The sequence below is a fragment of the Chlamydotis macqueenii genome, chromosome 3 (genome assembly GCF_036417535.1).
Source record: "Chlamydotis macqueenii isolate bChlMac1 chromosome 3, bChlMac1.mat, whole genome shotgun sequence".
Lineage (NCBI taxonomy): Eukaryota > Metazoa > Chordata > Aves > Otidiformes > Otididae > Chlamydotis > Chlamydotis macqueenii.
In genome coordinates, this window is record NC_141558.1 from 126,100,552 (window position 1) to 126,121,558 (window position 21,007).

At 49.9% G+C, this 21,007-nt stretch overlaps 3 protein-coding genes across 3 annotated transcripts in view; 2 read left to right on the plus strand and 1 right to left on the minus strand.

Annotated features, from left to right (window-relative positions):
- MTLN (mitoregulin) lies at window positions 1-559 on the minus strand. The gene has a single exon (XM_086745415.1). It carries the CDS (start codon window positions 516-518, stop codon window positions 342-344), a length of 177 nt encoding a protein of 58 aa, XP_086601541.1. The 5' UTR covers window positions 519-559; the 3' UTR covers window positions 1-341.
- On the plus strand, window positions 558-13,490 carry LOC104475382 (two pore channel protein 2). The gene is made up of 20 exons (XM_086745416.1): window positions 558-675; window positions 873-955; window positions 2,376-2,490; window positions 3,146-3,274; window positions 3,534-3,650; window positions 4,545-4,663; window positions 4,831-4,932; window positions 5,953-6,079; window positions 7,093-7,294; window positions 7,419-7,563; window positions 9,131-9,316; window positions 9,750-9,814; window positions 10,068-10,155; window positions 10,436-10,505; window positions 11,075-11,294; window positions 11,506-11,596; window positions 11,900-12,013; window positions 12,126-12,242; window positions 12,464-12,599; window positions 12,958-13,490. Exons 1-20 carry the CDS (start codon window positions 655-657, stop codon window positions 13,045-13,047), a joined length of 2,337 nt encoding a protein of 778 aa, XP_086601542.1. The 5' UTR covers window positions 558-654; the 3' UTR covers window positions 13,048-13,490.
- Window positions 13,389-21,007, plus strand: part of BUB1 (BUB1 mitotic checkpoint serine/threonine kinase) — a 15,054-nt gene continuing 7,435 nt past the window's right edge. The window contains exons 1-12 of the mRNA XM_086744680.1: window positions 13,389-13,423; window positions 13,927-13,986; window positions 14,066-14,210; window positions 15,208-15,404; window positions 15,736-15,776; window positions 15,855-15,940; window positions 16,336-16,388; window positions 16,494-16,684; window positions 17,509-17,669; window positions 18,518-18,852; window positions 19,760-19,812; window positions 20,342-20,479. Coding sequence (XP_086600806.1) covers window positions 13,389-13,423; window positions 13,927-13,986; window positions 14,066-14,210; window positions 15,208-15,404; window positions 15,736-15,776; window positions 15,855-15,940; window positions 16,336-16,388; window positions 16,494-16,684; window positions 17,509-17,669; window positions 18,518-18,852; window positions 19,760-19,812; window positions 20,342-20,479 — 1,495 coding nt within the window. The remainder of the gene's footprint in view (window positions 13,424-13,926; window positions 13,987-14,065; window positions 14,211-15,207; window positions 15,405-15,735; window positions 15,777-15,854; window positions 15,941-16,335; window positions 16,389-16,493; window positions 16,685-17,508; window positions 17,670-18,517; window positions 18,853-19,759; window positions 19,813-20,341; window positions 20,480-21,007) is intronic.

The following is a 21,007-nucleotide window of genomic DNA, read 5'->3' on the forward strand; positions in this document are numbered from 1 at the left end:
GATTTTTGCCAGTTTAATGGATCAGCAATTCCATCGTTCCGTCCTTCCTGGCAAGGACGCAGCAGCACGGGTCGGTAGCAGACTTCAAGCAGGACGAACGTGGACAGCCCGAGATGCGTTTGGTGTCATCGTTAGTATGGCCTCAGTATTTCATCAGGTGGGTCCCATGCGGCTCAAGATCTTGTCTTCTGGAGAACAGAAGAGAGGCCCTGGCACCCCACGGATGCTCCCACCTGGCTTTCGCCTTTCCCCCGACGAATCCGGTTCCGCTGCCACCGCGTCCACCGAGGCGAAGCCGCTTGAGGAGACAACGGGAGGCGACCATCCCGCTGCCCGAGGCCTCAGGCCGCATCCAGCTGCTCCTGGGCGGCGGCCAGCCGGCGCTGGAGGTAGCGCTGGCGCCAGCGGAGGAACCGGCGGCGGGCACCGTTAGCCTGCCAGCCCACCAGCACCCCGGCCGCGAAGGCTGCCAGCAGCGCCCAGCGCACGGCCCGGGGCCGCAGGGCCTCCGCCACCATCCCGGCTGCGGCTCGGGGGTGGAGGGCGGGGCGGGGTGGGGTGGGCGGCACCGCCTCCTCCCGCTTCCGCCGGGGCGGAGGGGCGGGCACCGTTAAAGGCGGCGGGGCCGCGGCGGCGCAGCGGGTGCCCCGAGCCATGGCGGAGGAGGTTTCGCAGGTAGCGGGAGCGCGGGGCTGGGGGGTCCCGGGCTGGGACGGTGATGGAGAGGGGCGCGGGGGTGCGAGGTTGCGGCATCCCTTGTCCCGCTTCTCCCCTCTGCGGCGTGCCCTGGGGGGAAAGAGACCTTTGAGCCTCTGCTTTAAAGCTATTCCCAGCTCCAACGCCTGCTGTCTGTGTTTTTCCCCTTCCCGCAGAATCTCCTGCTGGCAGCCGCGTTTGTCTCCGATGCGCAGTACAACAGAAATATTCCTTTCAAGACCTCCCCGGAGGCGGTCAGGTAAGCAGGTTTGCGTCTCCACGAGCACCTGTACCGTTATACCGGAGCTGGGCTCCGCACTGGTATCGCAGGCGGTGTACGGTGCTGTGGGGCGCTCGGGTTGGGATGGGCAAAACCAGCCCCAGCCGTGTTCAGGGGACCTGGCATTTGCCAGCTGGGTGCTGAGAAGGTTGGGTGGGTGGGTGGGATGCAAAGAACTGGATTTAAGGTGAGATGTGTAAGTCGAATGGGGCTCGGTGCATCTGTACGTTGAGGGTGGGAAAGGAAATAAAAACCTTTTTTGCTTGCTAGAGAAAAAAAATCAAATCTTCCAAGAGTGAAGCTGTAACACTCTGTGGAGATGGAGAGTGTGGGAAGCGGGGTCAGCCCTCACCTGTGTGGAAGGGGTGCTGGAGTGTGGCCGTGCTGGGTGTAAGCAGCAGGGTTTTGGTAGCAGGCAGTAGCTGCTGGGGCAGGAGCAATTAAAAGCTTGTGTTAATAGGCGATAAGTGAAATTCCCCAGGTCAGGCATGTTTTGCCTGCAGGGGTGACTCCCTTCCCTTTTAGCTGCTGGGAAGAGGCTGAGCAGTGAGTTTTCCCTCAGGCCTGGACTGCTTTAGGCTAACTATTTCCACGTGTAACGCTTGAGAGGAGGTGGCTGGTGTAGAAGGGAACCGGGTAGGTTTCATGTGGTTGCGTCTTGATAATGTTATGAAGGATACAATATCATGTTGTCTGTGTAATCACCTACCCTGTGGCCTCTATTATTGGGCAGATGAGATGGCTGCTTGATGATGTTGGCAGCTTTTTTTTTTTTTATTGGCAGAGAAACTATACGCTTTGCAGATCTGCGCTGCGTGTCCCCGGAGGAGCCGCTGTTGTGTGAAACCTCCTGTGGGATGTGTGCATGGTTCTTGCTAGCATTCACCAGAGGTTTTGCTGCCGTAGGGGACAGAACACTGCTTAAGCTCTGCATGCAGAAGAGTTTACTGTGCAGCTCTGTGTTTCTGCCTGGTGGCTTTTCTTATCTCTTTGCTTTTTTTAACCTGCAAAGAAAGGGTGTTAGATAACTCATCAGACTTAATTTGTGTGTCATGTGGATACCTGAGCTTAGCAAATTAAGGAGCAAGGCAATTACAGAAAGGAAGCAGCTTTAACAAATCTGTTTGTTGCGGTCTTAAACTGAACTGGAAAACACCTGTGTTCTACCTTCCTGGGTTTTTTGCTGCCTGAGAGGGAGCATAGTGTCCATCAGCTATGAGACTATATAAGGAAGGGCCAGGAAAGAAAACGCCAATTCCCTCGCTGGTAAAAATTGTGCTACTGTTACCCTTCTTCCTCCATGACTGCTTGGGACAGCACGAGATGTTCTCCCAATGTGTGTTGGGAGGGAATGTGCACTGAAGCCTTTATTTATGGTGCCGTTGCCTTCTTTCTGCAGGCTTTATTATCTCTATAACCACTGGATCATGCGAACAGCCACCTACTTCTTCATCTTCCTCAACCTCTCCCTGGCAGTGTTTGAAGAACCTGCTGTGTATCCGCTCCCCTTCCTGGTAAGTTTTCAGAGCAGAAGCAGCAAGGCAACTAGTATTGACTCACTTGGTAGGGCAAGCGAGGGTTTCTCACTTGGAACTAGTTGTCAAATGCGTCAAGAGACAACTGTGCTGATATTTCTGTTGATGTCTTGGATCTAATGAAACGGAGACAAAAAAGGGCATAGGAGCCAGACAGGGACTATGGAAGCCACCGTGGCCATCAGCAATGGCTGATGTGACTGCAGACAAAGTCATGTTGCTTGTTTGCACCCCGGAGAACAGTTCCAGCCTTCTCTGTGACCCAAGTCCAGTCCTCCTGTCCGAAAGCAGGAGTGGAGCATTGCACTTAGGACTGACTTTTCTGTAGCCTTTATTTGTTCTGCTCTAGCGTGTTTGTGAGAGATGTGCTCCTTGAATCCTAAGCAAATACAAATTTCCTGGCTTTAACCTGCCTGTGGCAGGGAATTGCACAAAAAGAAGTCTGAAACTATTGCTCAGTGCCAGATGTGTGAGCCTGTAAAACGGCTGACGGCAAAACCCACTGGAAAAAGCTTTTATACTGACTCTGCCTGTTTTTTCTTTGCCTGTATCCCAGCCTGAACAGCCTCATCTGTGTGAAGAGGGCCAGTGCTGCCCATGATTGTCCTGACTTGAGTTCCTTCTCTCTCTGCAGGTCACTTCTCTGGTCGAGGTTGTGTGCCTTCTGGTGTTCTTTGGCCGACTGACACACTTTGCAAAAGTCACTCCTCGCAATGTATTTTGGAAGGATACCAAGAACATCTGCATCATGGTTGCGATCCTGGTGAGTTAGGCCTAGCGGAGCGTGCGAGGTTGAAGTGGCCGGTGTGGAGGTGGCTTTTCCCTCCTGCTGCTTTCCTGGTGGCATAGACATGACGCACAAGTGCTCTACAAGAGCTGTGGCCAAGTCAACCCAACAGCTTGGATTGTTCTCACAAACCTGTTGTGTGTGCATCTGTCCAGTATCAGCTAACCCTATTGTCTTCACCATCTAAACGCATTTCCAGTGTTGCTTCTGGGAATTTTCCTTCTTTCTTCTACAGTTATCACTATCAGACTTGGCCATATACGGGGTCCTCAGAATATACAACGTGAGGAGCATCCGGTGGTCGAGAATTGTGAGGCCCATCTTCCTGATCAACTTTGCGGAGAGTCGTCAGGTAAGGAAGAGATCTGGTGGGATGTACCCCTGATGCAGGGTCCTATTTTTGGACAGCCTGCTGCTTTCTGAGATGCAGGGGATTTAGCAGAAAGGTTTTTGGGCAGAAGCGGCAGAATTTAGGTTTCCTGTGAGTGAAGATTTCTCTCAGATGTGACCTGAAGCAAGAATGTTCCTTGTAAGGTCAGCCCATGGGCTGTGCTTAGTCCAGCCTGCCCAGAGGAGCCACCTCTGTTTGCCAGCAGCGTTAGATGCTGTCCTCAGGAGGCGTGAACATGAGCAGAACCGCAGACGAGAGAACTCTTTCTCCCTGGGTCAGGGGCCAGGTTACTTATTTCTGGAAGTCTCTGAGGAAAACAAGCACAAGTGTCACACTGTTCTCAGAAACTTAACTTGTAGCCCAGATAGGTGATTTGGACTCTGATTCCTCTTGTCATGGGGAGATCTTTGCCCTGCTGCCCAAACCATTCTGGTCCTGACTTACAAAGGAATGAACTGCTGTGGTGTGGAGGCCTAGGGGAGGGAGCAGTTGGATTTTCAGGCTCAGAGCATGTGTTTTGTAGCCTGCAGTGATGGGCTTCTGTCTCTGACCAGTCCCCTGCAGCAAGAGCATCTCAACAGTGCCTCTGTCCCTTGGCTGGCTCAGTTCATGGTATGTAGATAAGGTCTCTCCTTCTGGCATCTCCTCTGGGCAATGAGGAGGAAAGGCCTGGTACTCTTGCACAGGTTTTAGCGGGAAAAAAAAGCTGGCACATCTGGGTCAGAATCTCTCCTGCCAGGTGACAGAAGAGTGCTGTGTCCACTTTGCTTGCCTGTCCCTGCATGTAGGAGTTTGGGATGGTGTGGGGAAAACAGGTACCACCTTGCCTTTAAACGCTTCCCTTCTCCCCGGCAGATTCGGAGAGCCTTCCGCAGTATCCGCAACACGCTGCCGGAGATCACCTACGTCTTCTTGCTCTTCATGTTTAGCCTTCTCACGTTCTCCCTCATGGCCTTGAAGCTGTTTGGTGAGAGGTGTGAATCCTTCTTTTGCTCAGAGCTGGGTGTGATACTTCTGGGCGGGAGGGAATCTGGCAACTCCAAACGATTGCTAGTGAATGCGAGCACTGCTGAGACGTGCAGTTCCTGTGGTGGGGCACGTGACCTCTGTGCTTGACTTCAGATTGTCCGTTTCCTCCTAGGAATCTCAAGACAGCAGAAGGCTTGCCATATTTCAGTAACTACTTAGAAATTGTGTTTGACCTCTATGTGCTGGTGACAACAGCGAACAGCCCGGATGTCATGTATGTATGCTGAGCTTGCAGTCTTTCGGTGTGAGTGCTGGTGTCCTGCTCCTAGCGGCAGGATCTCTGGTTGGAACAGTACTGCATTTTGCACAACAACATATTTCAGAGCAGCAACAGGGCTTTTACTTTTCCAGCCTGCAGGGGCTTCATGAATCATCAGCCATCTGTGGGTTTTTTTTGTTGTTTTGGTTTGGTTTTTTTTTTAAGTGGCTTTGAACCAGAATCTGAAGTTAGAACTACTTTTAGAAAAGTTACATTAAAAGTACTGCTTTCCAAATGACCCAGTAGCTGATGAAGGCTTAAACCTGAGGGACAAACACACACACTCTTTGATTAAAGCCATTTCCTGAAAAGGCAGGGTGTGCTCTAGTGATCAGATGACTTTTTCTCCTGTAATATTTGCAGGGCTTTCTGTGCAGACTTTAATTTGCACAGCTGTGTTAAACTTAAGCGGGGATCAGGCTTTCTACCCTCATTTGTTCTAACTACGTTCCCAATTTGGTCTGTGCTGCAAAGTGCCATCAAAGAGGAGGGCAGGGAGGAACGGCACGCTCCTCTGTGTGCTGGAGATGTACTGAACAGAACTGGGATGTTACAGGGACCCTGGCTGCTTAGACCGAGAAATGCAGCCAGTCCCCCAAGAGTAAGTGGGAGGAGAGTTCCAAGTGCGGCGAGAGTCTGTGGAGTCAATAACTCACCGGCTTATGATGGAGACCTCGCCTCAAGACTGCTTTTAAACTTAGCCACGCTGACAGAAGCTTAATCTCTGCTTTCTCTCCTGCATCCCTTCAACTGAGGACTGAAAACTAGGATGAAAATCTAGTGGAAGAAAACTGTTCTGTAACTGAACTAAGACACAGTTTTAGCTTTTTGCCTAGCCTGGGTATTATCTGGCAACCTTGATCTGTCTGTCCAAAGCAGTACTTAGAAATCCACCTGAAAGACTGTTTTCTTGTGGTTCCTCTTATTTTTCTCTGTGTCTGCTCAGCAAGTAGCAATCTCTCTCCTCTTCTCTAGGATGCCAGCATTTGACTTCAGCTCGTGGTACGCTCTCTTCTTCATTGCCTTTGTCATCGTCAACACTTACATCTTCATGTCGCTCTTCCTGGCTGTTGTGTACAACAACTACAAAAAACACCTGAAGGTAACGTTTGGAGGGTTGAATTGTGATCAGTGACTGCTTGCTGTTCTAAATAACTTTGTAAGGGAATATTTGCATTCCTTTGGAAAGCTGCTTCTGGAAAGTGTTGAGAAGGGAGTGCAGCTTCTGGCCTCTGCTGATTCTCTGCAAGTAACAAGCGCAGGTCCACCTTTTGTGTCACGGAGATTGCTGTGAGTCCTGCTTTTAGCATTTAACAGAGAAATATTCTGTGCTGCTGTGCACCCAAGAAATTCCAACAGATAGGAGGCACGTGTCTCTGCATTATCACTGTTAGAGCTCAAAAACACTGTCTCTGTGCAGGAGACTGTTCTTAGTTGTTTATAAATACACAGCCTGCTTTTGCTGGCGCTGCGTGTGCTCTTAAAGCAGAGGAAATGTAAAGGGCTGTCTGAGTAAACTGGAGCTCTTGCTTCTTCCACCCAAACTGAGTAGGTGCCGTTCGGTACTCCTGCGATCAAAGGGTGAGAGCTGGAAATTGCTGGGTGCTCCCGTGAGGGGACTGGCTCTTTCTCAGTAAGCAGGCTGCCAGGTCTTCCCAGAGGCTGCAGCCTCACAAGATCTTTAGCTTGCTTGTAATTGTGTACGGAGGAGGATCTCCACCCCTGATCTCGGCAGCATTCACTGATGGGTGGGAAGCATGTGTGGACACATCCTCTTTGCTTTTTTTTTGACCTGTGGGCATGCAGATCCTGTGATCTTTGAAAGATATCCCCCCATCTCCTTCCTGTTAGACATTATCCTTTGTCTCTTCTTCCGGTTTTTCAATGCATCTCCCAGCAGCAAACAATCTAGTGATCCATGCAGAGAGCCCACGGTTGCCTGTTAAATAGCATTTCTCCTCACCCCGTGGACTGTGCTGTACTTTGTGTCTAATATCACTCCAGATATGTTCCTCTGAGTCTTTTCTTGCACCTCTGTGCCATGAAAATAGGATTAAAAAAGCAAAGGAGGGGGAAGGGTAACTGAAACTGCCTGAATCCTGATTCTCTCTCTAGAATGAGATCCGTCAGCTTGCTTACATGAAGCGCCGCAAGATGATAGAAGCCTTCAACCTCCTGAAGGAAGAGGAGGGAGCGCAGTTTGTGGTTAGAGAAGCCCGGTGGAAGCAGCTTGTCAAGCTGGTGGCTCCAGATATCAGCAATTCCCACCGAGAGCTGCTGCTACACATCTCGGATGACGAGCAGAAGGGTTTTGTAGGTGAGCAGTGATACTGAGTCCAGATTGCCGCAACTCGTGTGCGTATAGGCTTGCATTTGCCAGACGCTGTCTTTTTTTTTTTTAATGACAGCGGACTGATGGTGTTGTGCTTTCCCCTCTACAGAGAAGAAGTCCTTTGTACAACTGGCAGATCTCCTCAACATCCAGGTGATTACCCTGAAAATACGCAGCCACCCGCTGGGGCGCTGGATGCCTCGCGTGTACAAGTCGGCAGTGAGTCGGTTCCTGCGCAGCATGGTTAGGCACAGGTGAGCCTCTACTAGTGGAGCAAGCAGCTCTTAACGTTCCAAGGGCTGCAGAGCAGTGGTGTTGCAAGCAAAAGCTCATCTAGCTGTCATGCTGGGAAGTGCAAACTGCATTTAGGTAAACACTGGGGGTTGTGTTTAAGTGTTCTGTGGACCAGCCCTGCTCTTTGCCTACCCCCAGTTGCGTGGAGAAACTAGATTTGGCTATTGGTGAGTCCATACCTCTTCCAGTCCCACTTGTTCAGATCTTCTGTAGGTGCTAAGTGTAAATAGCTCATTCTGAAAGCAAGAAGTGCTTCGTGGCCTGCCTTGAAAGACCAGACTAATGCTCTGCTTAAAAGTGATCCTCTGCTGCTGTTTCGTCAGCTCTTCCTAAGCTGGTCCCATGAGCTCCTAGTGCTCTGTTTTGCATCTGAGTCTTCCCAGAATTGCAAAGTCACTGAGGTTGGAAGGAACAGCTAGAGATGATCTAGTGTAACCCCCTCGCTCAAAGCAGGGTCAGCTAGAGTAGGCCGCTCAGGGTTATGGCCAGTTGGGTTTTGAGTATCTCCAAGGATAGAGACTCCATAAATTTTCTGCAAATTTTCTTGGTTAAAAAAAAAGCTTTTTTGTTTAAATGGAAAATCCTCTATTTCAACTTGTGCCCCTTGCCTCTTGTGCTTTCACTGCATACCACTGAGAAGAGTCTGGCTCCATCTTCTCTACACCTTCCCATCAGGTATTTATCCATATTAAGATCCCTCTGACGCTTCTCTCTTTCAGGCTGAGCAGTCCCAGCTCTCTGAACACATGTGTCAGATAATCCTATCCTTTAATCATTTTTGTGACCCTTTGCTGCCCTTGATCTAGTACGTTCATGTTGCTGTTGTACTGGGGAGCCCAGCTGTGGACGCAGCACTCCAAATGTGGCCTTGCCAGTACACTGAGTAGATGGGGGCGCAAAAATCCCTTCCCTCCACCTGTTCACATTCCTAACGTAGCCCAGGGTGCATTGCTGGCTCACGTTCAGCATGTCAACCAAGACCCTGCCCCCGGCTCCTCTGCAGTGCTGCTTCTCAGATGGTTGACCCCCAGCCTGCCCTGGTGCTTAAGGTCGTTCCTCCTCAGGAGCAGGGCTTTGCATTTCCCTCTGAACACGATGGGATTCCTCTCTGCCCGCTTCCGCAGCCTGTCCGGGTCCCTCTGGCTCCAACAAACCCCACCTGGTGTACCAGCCACTCCTCCCAGTTGTGTACAGTACTTGGTTTTACTTGTCCAGTCTTTCTGCTTGAGAAAATGCTGCTTGGCTTACTGGAAACACAGCTGCAGACAGTCTCTGAGAGTTTGTTTAACGCTGAGAGCATTGGCTGTGGTGTACCTTGAAGGCTGGGGTGCCCTGCTTTGTGTTGGACCTGAAGGGCAAAGCCAAACTCTGCAGTAACTTTCCTAAACTCAAACTTGGGGAGAACTGATGGGTAAAGATCATTTGTTGAATGGCAGTGTTTGAGAGAGGAGGCAAAGATCTCCTGAAATAACTGTGTAACTTCTGCCTTCTTGCGAGTGACAAACGTTTATCTTTTTCTTCTTGCAGGGGATTTGTTTGGACTTACGATGTGATCATTCTAATAAATGCTATCTTCATTGCTCTGGATGAGGAAAGCCCCTATATTTCTTACGCAGAGTGGGTCTTCCTTGCTCTGTATATAATTGAGATACTCCTGAAAGTGTACACTTACGAACCGAGGGCGTTCTTTGGCAAAAATCAGTTCTGGAACTGGTGAGTGGGGTGAATCTTTGTGTTAAAGTCGGTGTGAAGTGTGGTGAGATCTTTGTGCTCAGCTCCTCAAGAACTGAAAGTCTCTTTGAGAGACGCGCTGCCTGACACGAGCTCATGTGCCAGGGTGTAATTAAAATGACTTTCTGCCTCAGAGGACGTTGTTCTCTTTCCTGGCCTCATCTGGCTCTGACAGGCTACTGTTCTCTGCCCTGCTAGCTCAGTCAAAGGTGACTCCACAGTGTGGGAAGGTAGCGGCTGGGCAGGGGAAAGCATTTTGCTAAACAAAGGTTTCCCATCGTCCCACCCTGCAAATCGTTTGAGATGATGCACGGCTGCCTGGCACGGATGCGAGGAAGAGGGGTTACTACTTTTCCTGTGTTGTGTGGCAGCTTAGGCACCCATTCTCTAACAGCACTGCCTTCCCTCGTGCTAGGTTTGATACCCTCATCATCTTTGCTGCCTTGACTGCAACGATACTCAATACCACCCTGAAATCGAGTAAGTGCAGCTTAAACAGTCTGCATGCCTCTGGGAAACTCGATGGTCTTGAGTCGCCTTTTGGCATCACCTTGGGCTTGGGAGGCTTTTTGACAGGACAATGAATTTCCTACAGGGTTTCTAAGAACTAACCCAATCTTTTCTTCTTTTTTTTTTCCCTTCATAAATACCTATTATAAACAAGGTTTAACAAGGAGAGCATGTTTTATCTCTACACTAGTTTCATAACAAAAAAAACTTTTTCCTTTCTCAGCCACGAAGTACAACAGCCAGCAGATCCTGGACATTGTCTTCATCCTAAGGGTCCTCAGGCTGATAAGGATTGTTGACAGCATTCAAAGGTAATGAAGAGAGTGGGACAGGGGCATGGTTTTAGGGCAGGCTGTGTCAGAGGCTGCTCTGCGTAGCTGCTTTGCACTGACTGTGGCCACTCAACAAAGCATCCCACGGCCTTGTCCCAACAAGCCTGGGACGAGCCCCGTTGCTGCAGCCTCTCTGGAGACTTTCTTATAAATAAGGTCATGTGGGGAGCATGTGCTGGATGGGGTGTGACTGTAAGCAAGCCTGGGCTTTAAAAGAGCCTCCCCCAGAGCAGGTGTTGTCGTGAATCGTTTGCTGTAGGTTCCGGGCCATCATGAACACGCTGATAAACATCGTACCGACAATGTTGACGTTTGGTGGGCTGACTCTGGTAAGAAATCTTGGTATCTTAGCTCAAAGCACTCCAGTTTTACAGGAATGTGTCTTAAGTCTCACGCTCGTGCTGTTATCAAGAGGATAAATGCAAATCTCTGGATGGCTGGCCTTTGGAACCGTAAGTGTCCGTTTTGATTCTTGGTCACTGCACATGTAAATGTGTGCAAAGGGGTTGGGTTCCCGCTAGTTGCCAGGTCAGGGCGTCCTTCTTTGCTCCACGAGGCCGTGGGGATCTTCCATGCAGTCTGGGCTTCACACTGTGAGGAATCCAACTGTGATTTGGGCAAGAAACTGAATGAGAAACCTGTTTCTCAAATAATTTCCTAAAAATAAGTTATCTGCTTATGATTTGAGAATATTTCATCTCCATGTATTTGAGCTGTAGTTCTTGGCTTGTTCTTCCTGCCTGGTCATTGCCCTTGTGTGGGCTGGGGGTCTCGGACTCTGTGCTGCTCCTCAGCAGCTTGCCGTGTCTGTAAAAACGGGAAAACCTGCGGGAACGCTAAACTTGCTGCAGAGCTTGCTGCTCACTGGAAAAGCAGGCGACGGGGTTTCTCTTCCCAGGTTGTGTACTGTGTATTTGCTATCATCGGCATGGAGTTATTCCATGGGAAAATCCAGTTCTTCCCAGCAAACTCAAATGCTCCTCACGCCCTGGAATGCGGAAACGCAGCTCTCAAGGATTCGCTGTTTGCCCGTGCGAAATACTGCAAGAACAACTTCAACAACTTTGCATCGTCCTTTGTCGTCCTGATGGAGCTCACTGTAGTCAATCAGTGGCATGATATCCTTTGTGGTGGAAAGTCCAAGACTAGGATCCGTGTTCTTCCCCTGGTGTTTCACACACCCATGGATGTGACAGACAACACGGTCCCTGCAGAGGGCTTTGTTCGGAAGATTGTCGCTGGGCGGTGTTAGCTGGTTCCTCCCGTAGCACCACCCTGCAGCGAGATGTTCTCCTGCTTTAGCGCTCTTCTCCTTAACTCCCCCGATACTCTTTGCCAATGGATTTGCCAACGTGACGGTTCAGCCTGCGAAGCTGTATTTCATTGCCTTCCACATCGTGATGGTGATAATTATTGTCAAGTAAGTTTTGGGTTGCCCTCCTCTGTTTCGGAGGGAAGAGAGGCTCTGCCCCCGGCTGGGGTGGAACTGGTGGTCCCGGGGTCACAGATGGTGTGACTCTGAGACAGGCAGGATGTGTGTCATAGAGGAACCTGCTGCATCTTCTTAACTCCACTGAGTGCTGCTCTTGGAGCTCCCCATCTTCCCCAGAGGAGGGGATGGAGCACTGGGAATGAGCCTGGGAATACCGAGTTGATGCCTGAAAGCAGGGGGGATGCCAGTAAGGAAATGCTGCTGTGTAATTCTGCTCGTCATCTCTTTCAGTATCTTCGTGTCGTTCATTTTGGAAGCTTTCTTTGTGGAGTACTCCCTGGAGAAGAGTGAAGTGGAAACAGCCATTGAACGGAAAATCCAGGAGCTGGGAATGGGAGTTCAAGAGTAAGCCCCTCAAAAGGGTCGCGCTGGATGTGGCTGGCCTGGCACATCCGGTGAGGGCTGTGGGACTGCAGGAAAATGCCTCCCGGGGTAACTTCTGGCCCTTCTCGCATAGGGATGAGCTCCAGGATGAGCAGCTCCTTGATAACATGGAGAGCGCCGAGCACGACCTCGAGGGGGAAGGTGGAACGAAGCCACAGTCTAAAGGGCTGGTGTTTAAAATCGCCTCCAAACGTAAGTGCAGCCCTGCGGCGTGCCCGGTGTTTTGTTTAAGAGGCCACGGCTCTGACCTGTCCCTCGTTGTAGCCCTCTGGGGAAGCTCCCAGGCACTTCTGCTTCCTTTGGACTATAAAAGGAACTAAAACCCAGCTGGAAACTTTGAGAACTGTGGACGCTCTAATATTTGCTTCTGTTTTCACTTCTGTAGCAACTTCTTTTCCTCTCTTCTACCTCGGTCCTTCTCTGCACCCTTGTCTTCACTAGCCAGTCTGTGAAGATGCTGCCTCGGTTGCTGAGGTCCTGCTGCTGCCATTTTCTGCCTTTCTCCTTCCTGTGTGCGCTCTGCATTCCTCCTGGCTTGGATCACGAGGTGACTACGCTCCCTTTCCTCTCCCCTTTACGACTGCTTTTTCTTCTGCTGGCTTTCTTGTGGTTCCCCAAGCTCATGCTTCTTGGTATGACAGCTGATTGGGATCACAAACCCATGGGAGGACACCTGGGAACAGAAGTGCTTAAAATAGTAAAATAATGGTCTCTGCCCTTTACAACTGCTCACATTGCTTGAAAGTGTATGGAGTAAAATAACCAGGGAACATCGTTTGGGACATTTTTTTTGGCCTGTTCAGTGTAAAACACAGGGAGCAGCGTTTGAGTAAGCTCCTACGCAACTTCTGTTGAAGAACAGGAATGGTTGCTTGCTTTAATTTTTCTTTTTTGGCCACCTGCAGGGTACAGGACAGTTGACGCTCTGCTCCAGCGCATGTTTGAGGCAGAGATACCCCTTGAGGACGAAGGCCCTTCCTTCGAAGAGATCTTAAACTTGTCCCCCGCCCCTGCTGCCCCCACGGCACAGAGTGCCGCGTAGCGGGGGCCGATCCACGGCAGTCGACAAGAAGGAACTGATTCTGGGTTGCGAGGAGGAACTGATTCTCAGCTGGCCGGGGTCTTGAGCTCGTTCCGCAGCGGAAGGGGCAGCTGATCCCGAAAAGGGCTTTGTCGCGCGTAGGAGCTGTGTCTCCTGTAAAGTCTTGTGTAAATGTTAAAACTGGAACTACCTTCACGGGAAGGCAGAGGGAGAGGCGGTGTACAGACTGTGCCGGCTGCGGAGCGGCGCCGCATTCAGTATGTTACAGAATTCCTATTTTTTTTTGTACGCGGAATGGTGTATTACAGCACTTTTGTATGCAGACCGATGTAGGCTGAACTAAACAGCTCTTTCGTACGTTAAATAAACAGCCTGGATTAAAAAAAAAAAAAAAAAGACTGATTATGACGCAATTAACGATGGGAGAGGGCTGGGGGTGACCGGTTGCCCGGCAGGGCCCAGCCCGCGGCCCGGGCACTGCAGGGATGGCGAGCGCAGCCTCCCGGGGGGGAGGCGTGGCCTCCCGGGATTGGCGGAGCCGGCAGACCAATGGGAAGGCGGCGCGGAGCCGCGGCGCGCCTGCGCGGCGGATTTGAATCGACGGCGGCCGGTTGGGGCTGGGTGGGGGGGAATGGAGGGGGCTGTGCGGTGAGTGGGGGGCTCCCGCCCTCGGATTGGGGGGGGGGGGGGGGGCAGCCGGCTGCCGTGTGCGGGGATGGGGCCGAGGCTGTGCGGGGGGGGGGGGGGGGGGGTGCGTTAGGGCGGGAGCAGCGAGGGGTGCAGGCCTCAGGCCTCGCCTGCGGCCCGGCCTGACCCGCCCTTTGCCTTGCAGCAGCTACGAGGCCCAGATCCGGGCCTACCAAGGGCCTGACCCGCTGGACCCGTGGGACAGGTGAGCGCCACCCTGCCTCGGCCCTTAGAGACGCGTCTGGGGCGCGGCGGGCGTGTAACCGGCTGGGGCTGTGTTGCAGGTACGCGCAGTGGGTGGAAGGATGTCTTCCCCTTCAGGAAAAACAAAACCGCTTGCCCAGTCTCCTGGAGCAGCTTGTGAAGACGTTCTTAAGCGACAAGAGGTACCAGCAAGACCCACGATTTGTTAGCTACTGCATTAAGCTGGTAGGTATATACTTTTCTGAGAATTAAGCTAGCCTGAAAATTAAAGTTGTCCCACTTTTCTGTGGCTGCGAAGAGAGTTTGAGCTCTCTGTCTGTTTCCTAAACTGTGTGTGTTTGTATACAGACGCTCGGGGTGGGCCTCCTTTCCTACGGTTCTCCTGCCCACCGCGTCCTCCGCTCACCAGGCTGGCGTGCCTGTGAGCAGAGGTGCTGTTGCCAGGCTGTGTGAAATAGATTCCACCTCTCACAGTGCGTCCTGTTCCTCGCAGAGGGGCCTGTGATCGTAAAAAAAAAAAAAAAAAACAACCCAAAGCTCTGCTTACAGGACCATCCTTGCAGCCGGGAGTTAACTGACAGGATGTCTTTGCTCCTGCCTGAGCCTTTTTCCTTCACCTGCAAGTGGAGGACAACAGCTGGCTCCCCACGCCCTTCACCCTAGAGGGGCCCTGCACCCAGCTGGCTGAGCTCTGCCCTGACAGCTTCAGCAGTACCCGCAATAATAAGGGATAATAGTTCTCTGCCTGTACAGAAAATTGGAGCTACCTGTGGGCTAGTTAATTATCCTGTAGCCCGCTCTCCTTTAACCTGCTCAGTTTCGTGTGTTCTGAAGCGCAGTCTGGAACAGACATTCCCACAGACGCGCTTTGTGGTGCAGATTGAGCTATAAGTGACTAAGCCTGGGCAAGGCAGCAGAGAAAAAGGAGCCCTGGGGGATGTGGCGTGGAATTCGGATGGATCGCTCTCCCCAGGAGCTCTGAGAACTTTTCAGTCTGCCTGAAGGATACCATATTTTGTTTTTAAGCTGTGTCATTAAGCTGCTCAGCTTGTGAGAGTTATCTTATCTACCAGCGGGTTTTATCTGAGAAAACAATGTTTTCCTACGATGTTAACTAAGAAGTTGTTACTGTTGTGGGTTGTTTGTTTTTTTTTTTTTTTGCCTGCAGCTTCCTTGGATGTTTTAAAAGTGCTTATGGCTTATGTGGCTTTGTCTTACACAGGCGGAGTTCATCAGTTCTCCTTGCCAGTATTTTGACTACCTGTACGGACAGGGAATCGGTGCAAAGGCGTCGAACTTCTACATTGCTTGGGCTCAGCAGCTTGTCAACGAAGGCAACGTGCAGAGCGCAGGAGCTGTCCTTCAGAAAGGGCTTCACAACCAGGCGCAGCCGCGAGAGAACCTGCAGCAGCTGTGTTGGTAATTCCGGCGCGTCTTTTACTCGCTGAGCTTGCATTTAGCTGTCGGGAGCGCTGGAGCTGGCACTGGAAAGCGTTCCCTCTGGTGATGAAAACGCAGGAACCTGGTTTCCATGTACTGCTGCCTATTGCAGGCTCTTTTATTTTTGGGAACGCGAAGCTAACGGGATATGTCCATATACAGCAATGAGTGTCCTGTAGCTAATCTGAGTATTTTAGTGTTACGTTTCAACGCCTGATGGCTGTAGAAGGAAATCAAAGGTTCCTGGGAGGTGGGGAGGAATGAGGGACAGCTGACTTAATGATAATAACTGACATTTCTTGCCATTTAGCTGGCTGCAGAATTACGATCCTCGGAACCCTCCTTCGCAAGGTGAGGCTAAAGATATCTGCCTGTGAGCTGTAGCTCAGTTAGGTGAATCTTTTACCCCAATCTGGTTATCTGTCCCAGGTGCTGCTGTTATAAAACCACTTCAAACCTCGCATGCTGCAAATCAAATGGCTCCACGAAAAGGTGTTTCAAATCCTAAAGATCAGGTAAATGGCTATTCATAAGCAACTTGGACATTGGGGGGAAAAATGGGGAGCCCTCACGTAAAATTTAGGTTGAGGAGCTGCCTGTTCCTTAGCCCTGAGGCTGGACAGCTTGTCAAAGAAAGAAATTGCGTGGGGCCGTTCAATCTGTTCCTAACAAACCCAGGTGATCTCTAACTTACCTGCCGGACAAACTTCCTCATGAGAGAACTTGTAGAGATCTCTTTCTGACCTCTTCTTGCCATGCTCATTGTCTAAATTGTCATCTCTTCAATCAGAATTAATATTAGGGGCTTCCTGGTTGCTGATCTTGTCAAAATGGATGGTTAAATATTGGAATTCTTTCTTTTTTTTTTTTTTTTCTCCATTATGTTTTTATTTCCCCTGCCCTGCCTTAGGGTCCTGATTCTGCTGGTGCTCAGTCCTGCTCTTCTGGTGGAAGAGAAGAAGTGTAAGTGTTTGGGTTTTTTTTAAAGTCACACTGTGGGGAAATTATCACACTCCCAGAATAAACCCGATAAACTTGAATAGAGCTTTTTCTTATTTTTCCTCACAGAAAGTACGTTACGTACATCTCCAAATCTGAAGTCCTTCCTAAGTCGTCGTCTGCTGTTGCCGAATGTCAGCAGGTTGCCATGTACGATAAAAACCTGCTCATGTGTGAGGGCTCTGAACTTTCGTTTGAGGAGCTAAGAGCCAAGAGATACTTCAAGAAATACGAGCGCCTCAGAAGACAGCAAGAATGGGGTATTCTTCTCTTTCCAGCTAGCTCTTTCAGAAACATTCTCGTATTCTTGGAAAACTGGTACTTGGCTGCATTCATTTCTTTTCAGCCTCTGCTGAAGCCTGAAAACTTTCCCAAAGCCCAGGTTAGCATCCCTGTACAGAAATAAGGTGGGGTGAGCTTGGAAGCATCGGGTGACATGCCAAACAACTGGCATCGATGTTTGCCGTTTGAGCTCATCCCTTGGGTTTGTCTTTGGACACCTAGGTTGTCGTAAAGAGTGGTTTTCCTTCTGAGGGAATGGGAGGAAAGTGTTGAGCAGCTCTTAGCTGCGTTAGTTACCCTGATGTGAGCTCTAGCTGCGGCTCTCTGCCACCAAAAAAGTTGCTGCTGGAGGAAAGAAGTAATCATCTCATTTGGTAAAGGAAGAAATGGATAAATTGTGGTCAGTGGCAAAGGGAGAGATTCAGTGGGAGAGAAGATGCTAATGGGTTTTGGAAACAAGTGGCTGAGCCTGGCTCCACAAGCGCACAGCGGGTGAGAGGAAGGCTAGCCTGTGAACTCCCCTGAAGAGCGTTAGGGCAGCCGCTGGCTGCCAGGCCAGTGCTGAGGTGGTGTTGTGCAGCCCTCCCTTGGGGGATCAGGACTGAGAGGTTAGGCACAGTCCTGGGGCAAATATGCAAAGATCTCCTCCCAAACTTATATCTCTAGATCCGAGTGTCATCCTGCAGTTGCCCAGACTATATATATCTACATTTTAAATTCCAGCAGCTTGTACTGTCTGTGTGGAGAAACTCATTTGGATACTGATTAACTGTTTCACTTAATATCATTGTTTAATCCTTAGAGGAAGAAGAGAGAGACTTCATAAAGAAAAAAGAGTCAGCTGTCCTTGAACTGCAAGCCCTGCAGCAGAAGCTGGAACAACTCACCCAGCTCACCAAAAGCTTGGAGGAAACTAGACTGGAACCAGCATCTACAACATCAGCTGAACCAAATAAGACGATGGTAAGTACTGTGATCAACAGGAGCAGTCTTCATGAACTTATCCAGCTGGTGACCGGTCACGAGTGGTGTTCCCCAGGGGGAGCATCCAGAGAAGGGCAACGAAGGTGGTGAAGGGTCTGGAGAACAAGCCCTGTGAGGAGCGGCTGAGGGAGCTGGGGTTGTGTAGCCTGGAGAAAAGGAGGCTGAGGGGAGACCTCATCACTCCACAACTTCCTGAAAGGAGGATGTAGGGAGGTGGGTGTTTGTCTCTTCTCCCAAGTAACAAGTGATAGGACGAGAGGAAATGGCCTCAAGTTGTGCCAGGGGAGGTTTAGATTGGATATTAGGAAAAATTTCCTCACCAAAAGGGTTGTCAAGCACTGGAACAGGCTGCCCAGGGAGGCGGTGGAGTCACCATCGCTGGAGGGATTTAAAAGACGTGTAGATGTGGTGCTTAGGGACATGGCTTAGCGGTGGGCTTGGCAGTGTTAGGTTAACGGTTGGTCTCTATGATCTCAAAGGTCTTTTCCAACCTAAACGATTCTGTGAGTCTGAGATTCTACCTCACAAAATTTAAAGATGCTTTAGACAGTAACTAGAGTAGATTGTTAAATACATCTGGAAGTCCAGGGTGCCGTACCTGACTAGTACAGACACCTGACATAACTTTAAATACTTGGAGAAATACATTTTAATTGTTAAACCCAAAAGTTCACTTGTGCTTCTCCGCGATTTAGTTTTAGTGGCATGTGAAATTTCCCTTATGCTTGAAAACCTGTTCTATGTATGCAGAAATCAAAGGGAAAATGGCAATGGCTATACTTTTGGGGGAATTTTTGAGCATAAAAAAACATCTCTTATCCCTCAAGGTGCATCCACATGTGACACCCAGCGCAGCTCTACAGCAGAGCCAGATGGCATCTCGTCAAAGTTCAGATCTGCAAAACGCCCGCGGTCCGGTGCCAGACCAGCCTCCGTCAAGTGCTTTGCCATCCACTGCTCTTCCACTGCAGCCAGGGAAACCCGCTGGCCACTGGATGACATCCACCTCCCTGTTGGAAGCAACGCTTCAGAAGGATGCAGTCGTAACTCAGCTAGAGCTGGGAGAACTCCAGAACAGCTTGTTACACCCTCCGTTCAGTAATGTTTCCGCTCGGGAACAGGCACACCCCGACACGACTCTTAAATGGAGCACGGGAGAACAGTACGTATGAACAGGCTGATTCTCGCTCTGCAAATTGTGCAGCCTTCAGCATCTACGTTTCAGCTGAGAATTAACTAAAAAAACCTGAAAACAGTCTCTTTCTTTCTCCTCTGAAAAAAAAAAAATTGGAGTAGCCTGTGGAAACCAATATTTAGGCATGGATTGAGCTTAATATAACTTACAGTCTTCGTTTTGGTTTTTAATTCCTGTAACCCTGTGTTTTAATTGCAACGACTGAGAACTAATTCAGTGTGCAACTGAAGTAGTTATTCAGCATTGCTGTCCCTAGCACACCTGAAATAAACGGGATATGCTTAGTTCATGCAGATCCCCTACGTTGCATGTGGGCCACGAAGGTCTCCAGAGAAGAAAAAAAAAAAGTGCTTGTGTTTATCTTCTGCACTCTTGCTCGTGTGGCTCAGCTAACACAGGAAACAAAACTGGGGGACAGAGGGAGAAGCCTGGGTTGGCAAAGCAAGCGTGGCTGCGTAGGCTTGGCCAACACGGGGAAATGGAGCCAGTTGTCGTTAGCTCATGTTATGGAGCTGGTTGGAGGCAAACCATATCCAGGAAGAGTTTTTAATGCCAGCATTTTAACCTTTTGAAAGGACTCTACTGCCTTTCAGGTTTTGTCCCTGTAGCGACTGTATGAGAAACTTTCTGGGGGCAGTCTCTAGTATTATTCTAGAGGATCTCTCACTTGCTTCATTTGTGTGACTAAAACGAGTCATTTATGGGGGGGAAGCATAGGATGACTAGCTGCTGTCTCTCTGGGGTGTTTTCTTTGTCTAGACTGGGAAAGGCCTCCTTACTGCTTAGAGTGCTTTACTGTGAAGTCCTGAACTGAACGTGGAATTTAAATAATCACTTTGATTTCAAGTTCATGTTCTTAATCTTTCCTTTGCAGGCACCCTAACAAGAGATCCACCGTACTAACTACTTCTGTGGAGGTGAAAGAAGGTAATAAGCCAACTTTGGATAAAGGGTGATGCTACTGGTGTGACTGTTACTGGCTGGGGATCAATAGCATGGGGCTAGTTCCAACCCTAGCTAAGCTTTTTGACCTTTCTAACTCCATCCCTGCATGTTTGGGCACCGTCTCTATATCGCTTCCGCGGAGCCAGTCCCTGTTTCCACCTCCCGTGCGATTCCTTTTTGTTTGAGCTCGGTCAGGAGTTTGCTGTTTGTCCTTGGTGGCTTCCTGCCTGCTTGACTCGCTGTGTCAAAATGGATTGTTCGTGTGAACTGGAGACGGAGTCCTCAGAGGCCACCCAGCTGTCCAAGGTCCCTCTTGCCCTTCAGGGCAGTCTCCCTTGGGAACCTGCCAAGCAGATCTCTGAACATGCCAAAATCTGCTCTCCCAAAATTCTGGGTTGTCGTTCTGCTACTCATCTTGTTTACTTCTCTTACTAACGTTTCGCTAGCTGCTGAAGTGTTAATAAACAATCCCAGGCCGCTTCAGAAATGGTCTCGCTGTTCTCGTTTCTAGCATCTAGACCTGGAAATTCTTCCTTTGCTTCTGGAAATGCTTCTCAAGCTACTCCAAACACCTCGCTGGGAGGAGCAACTCAGGCAACGCCGTTCAAAGTGCAGCCTTCGCCTACGGTGCATACGAAGGAAGCGTTGGGTAAGCGTCTGGAATAACACGCTGGTTCCACTGGAGCTAATGGGATCTTGGTAATTTTAGTGGAGATGAATATACAAGGAGGCTATCTAGTGATGGGCACGTGCACCATTCGGTCACAGAGGAAAATAAAATTAAATTGATACTCTTCTGTTGTGATTGTCTGGATGAGCCAAAGCTTTTGAGCGGAAATAGATGCTTTAATGACATCCCAGCAGCCACATCCTGTAACCTCCTGGACAAGTGCTGGTGGTACACCTGCCAGGCTTCTTTGGGCAGCATGTTCTCTGGGCTGCTCTTGTCGGTACCATCAGGCACTCCTGTCTCTGAGATGATGACTTACGACGGCCTAACGTGGAAGAATGTTAGGAAGTTGATAAGTAAGTCAGCTCTGGTTGATGTTGAGCTTCCCCCAAAGCTGAAACAGGGGTGACTTATGCAAAAGGGCTTTGATCATTTAATTAACTTTGTTGGTTCTAAACATTGCTTTTTCAAAATGCTAAAAGGGAAATTGCAATTGTATTTCTGATG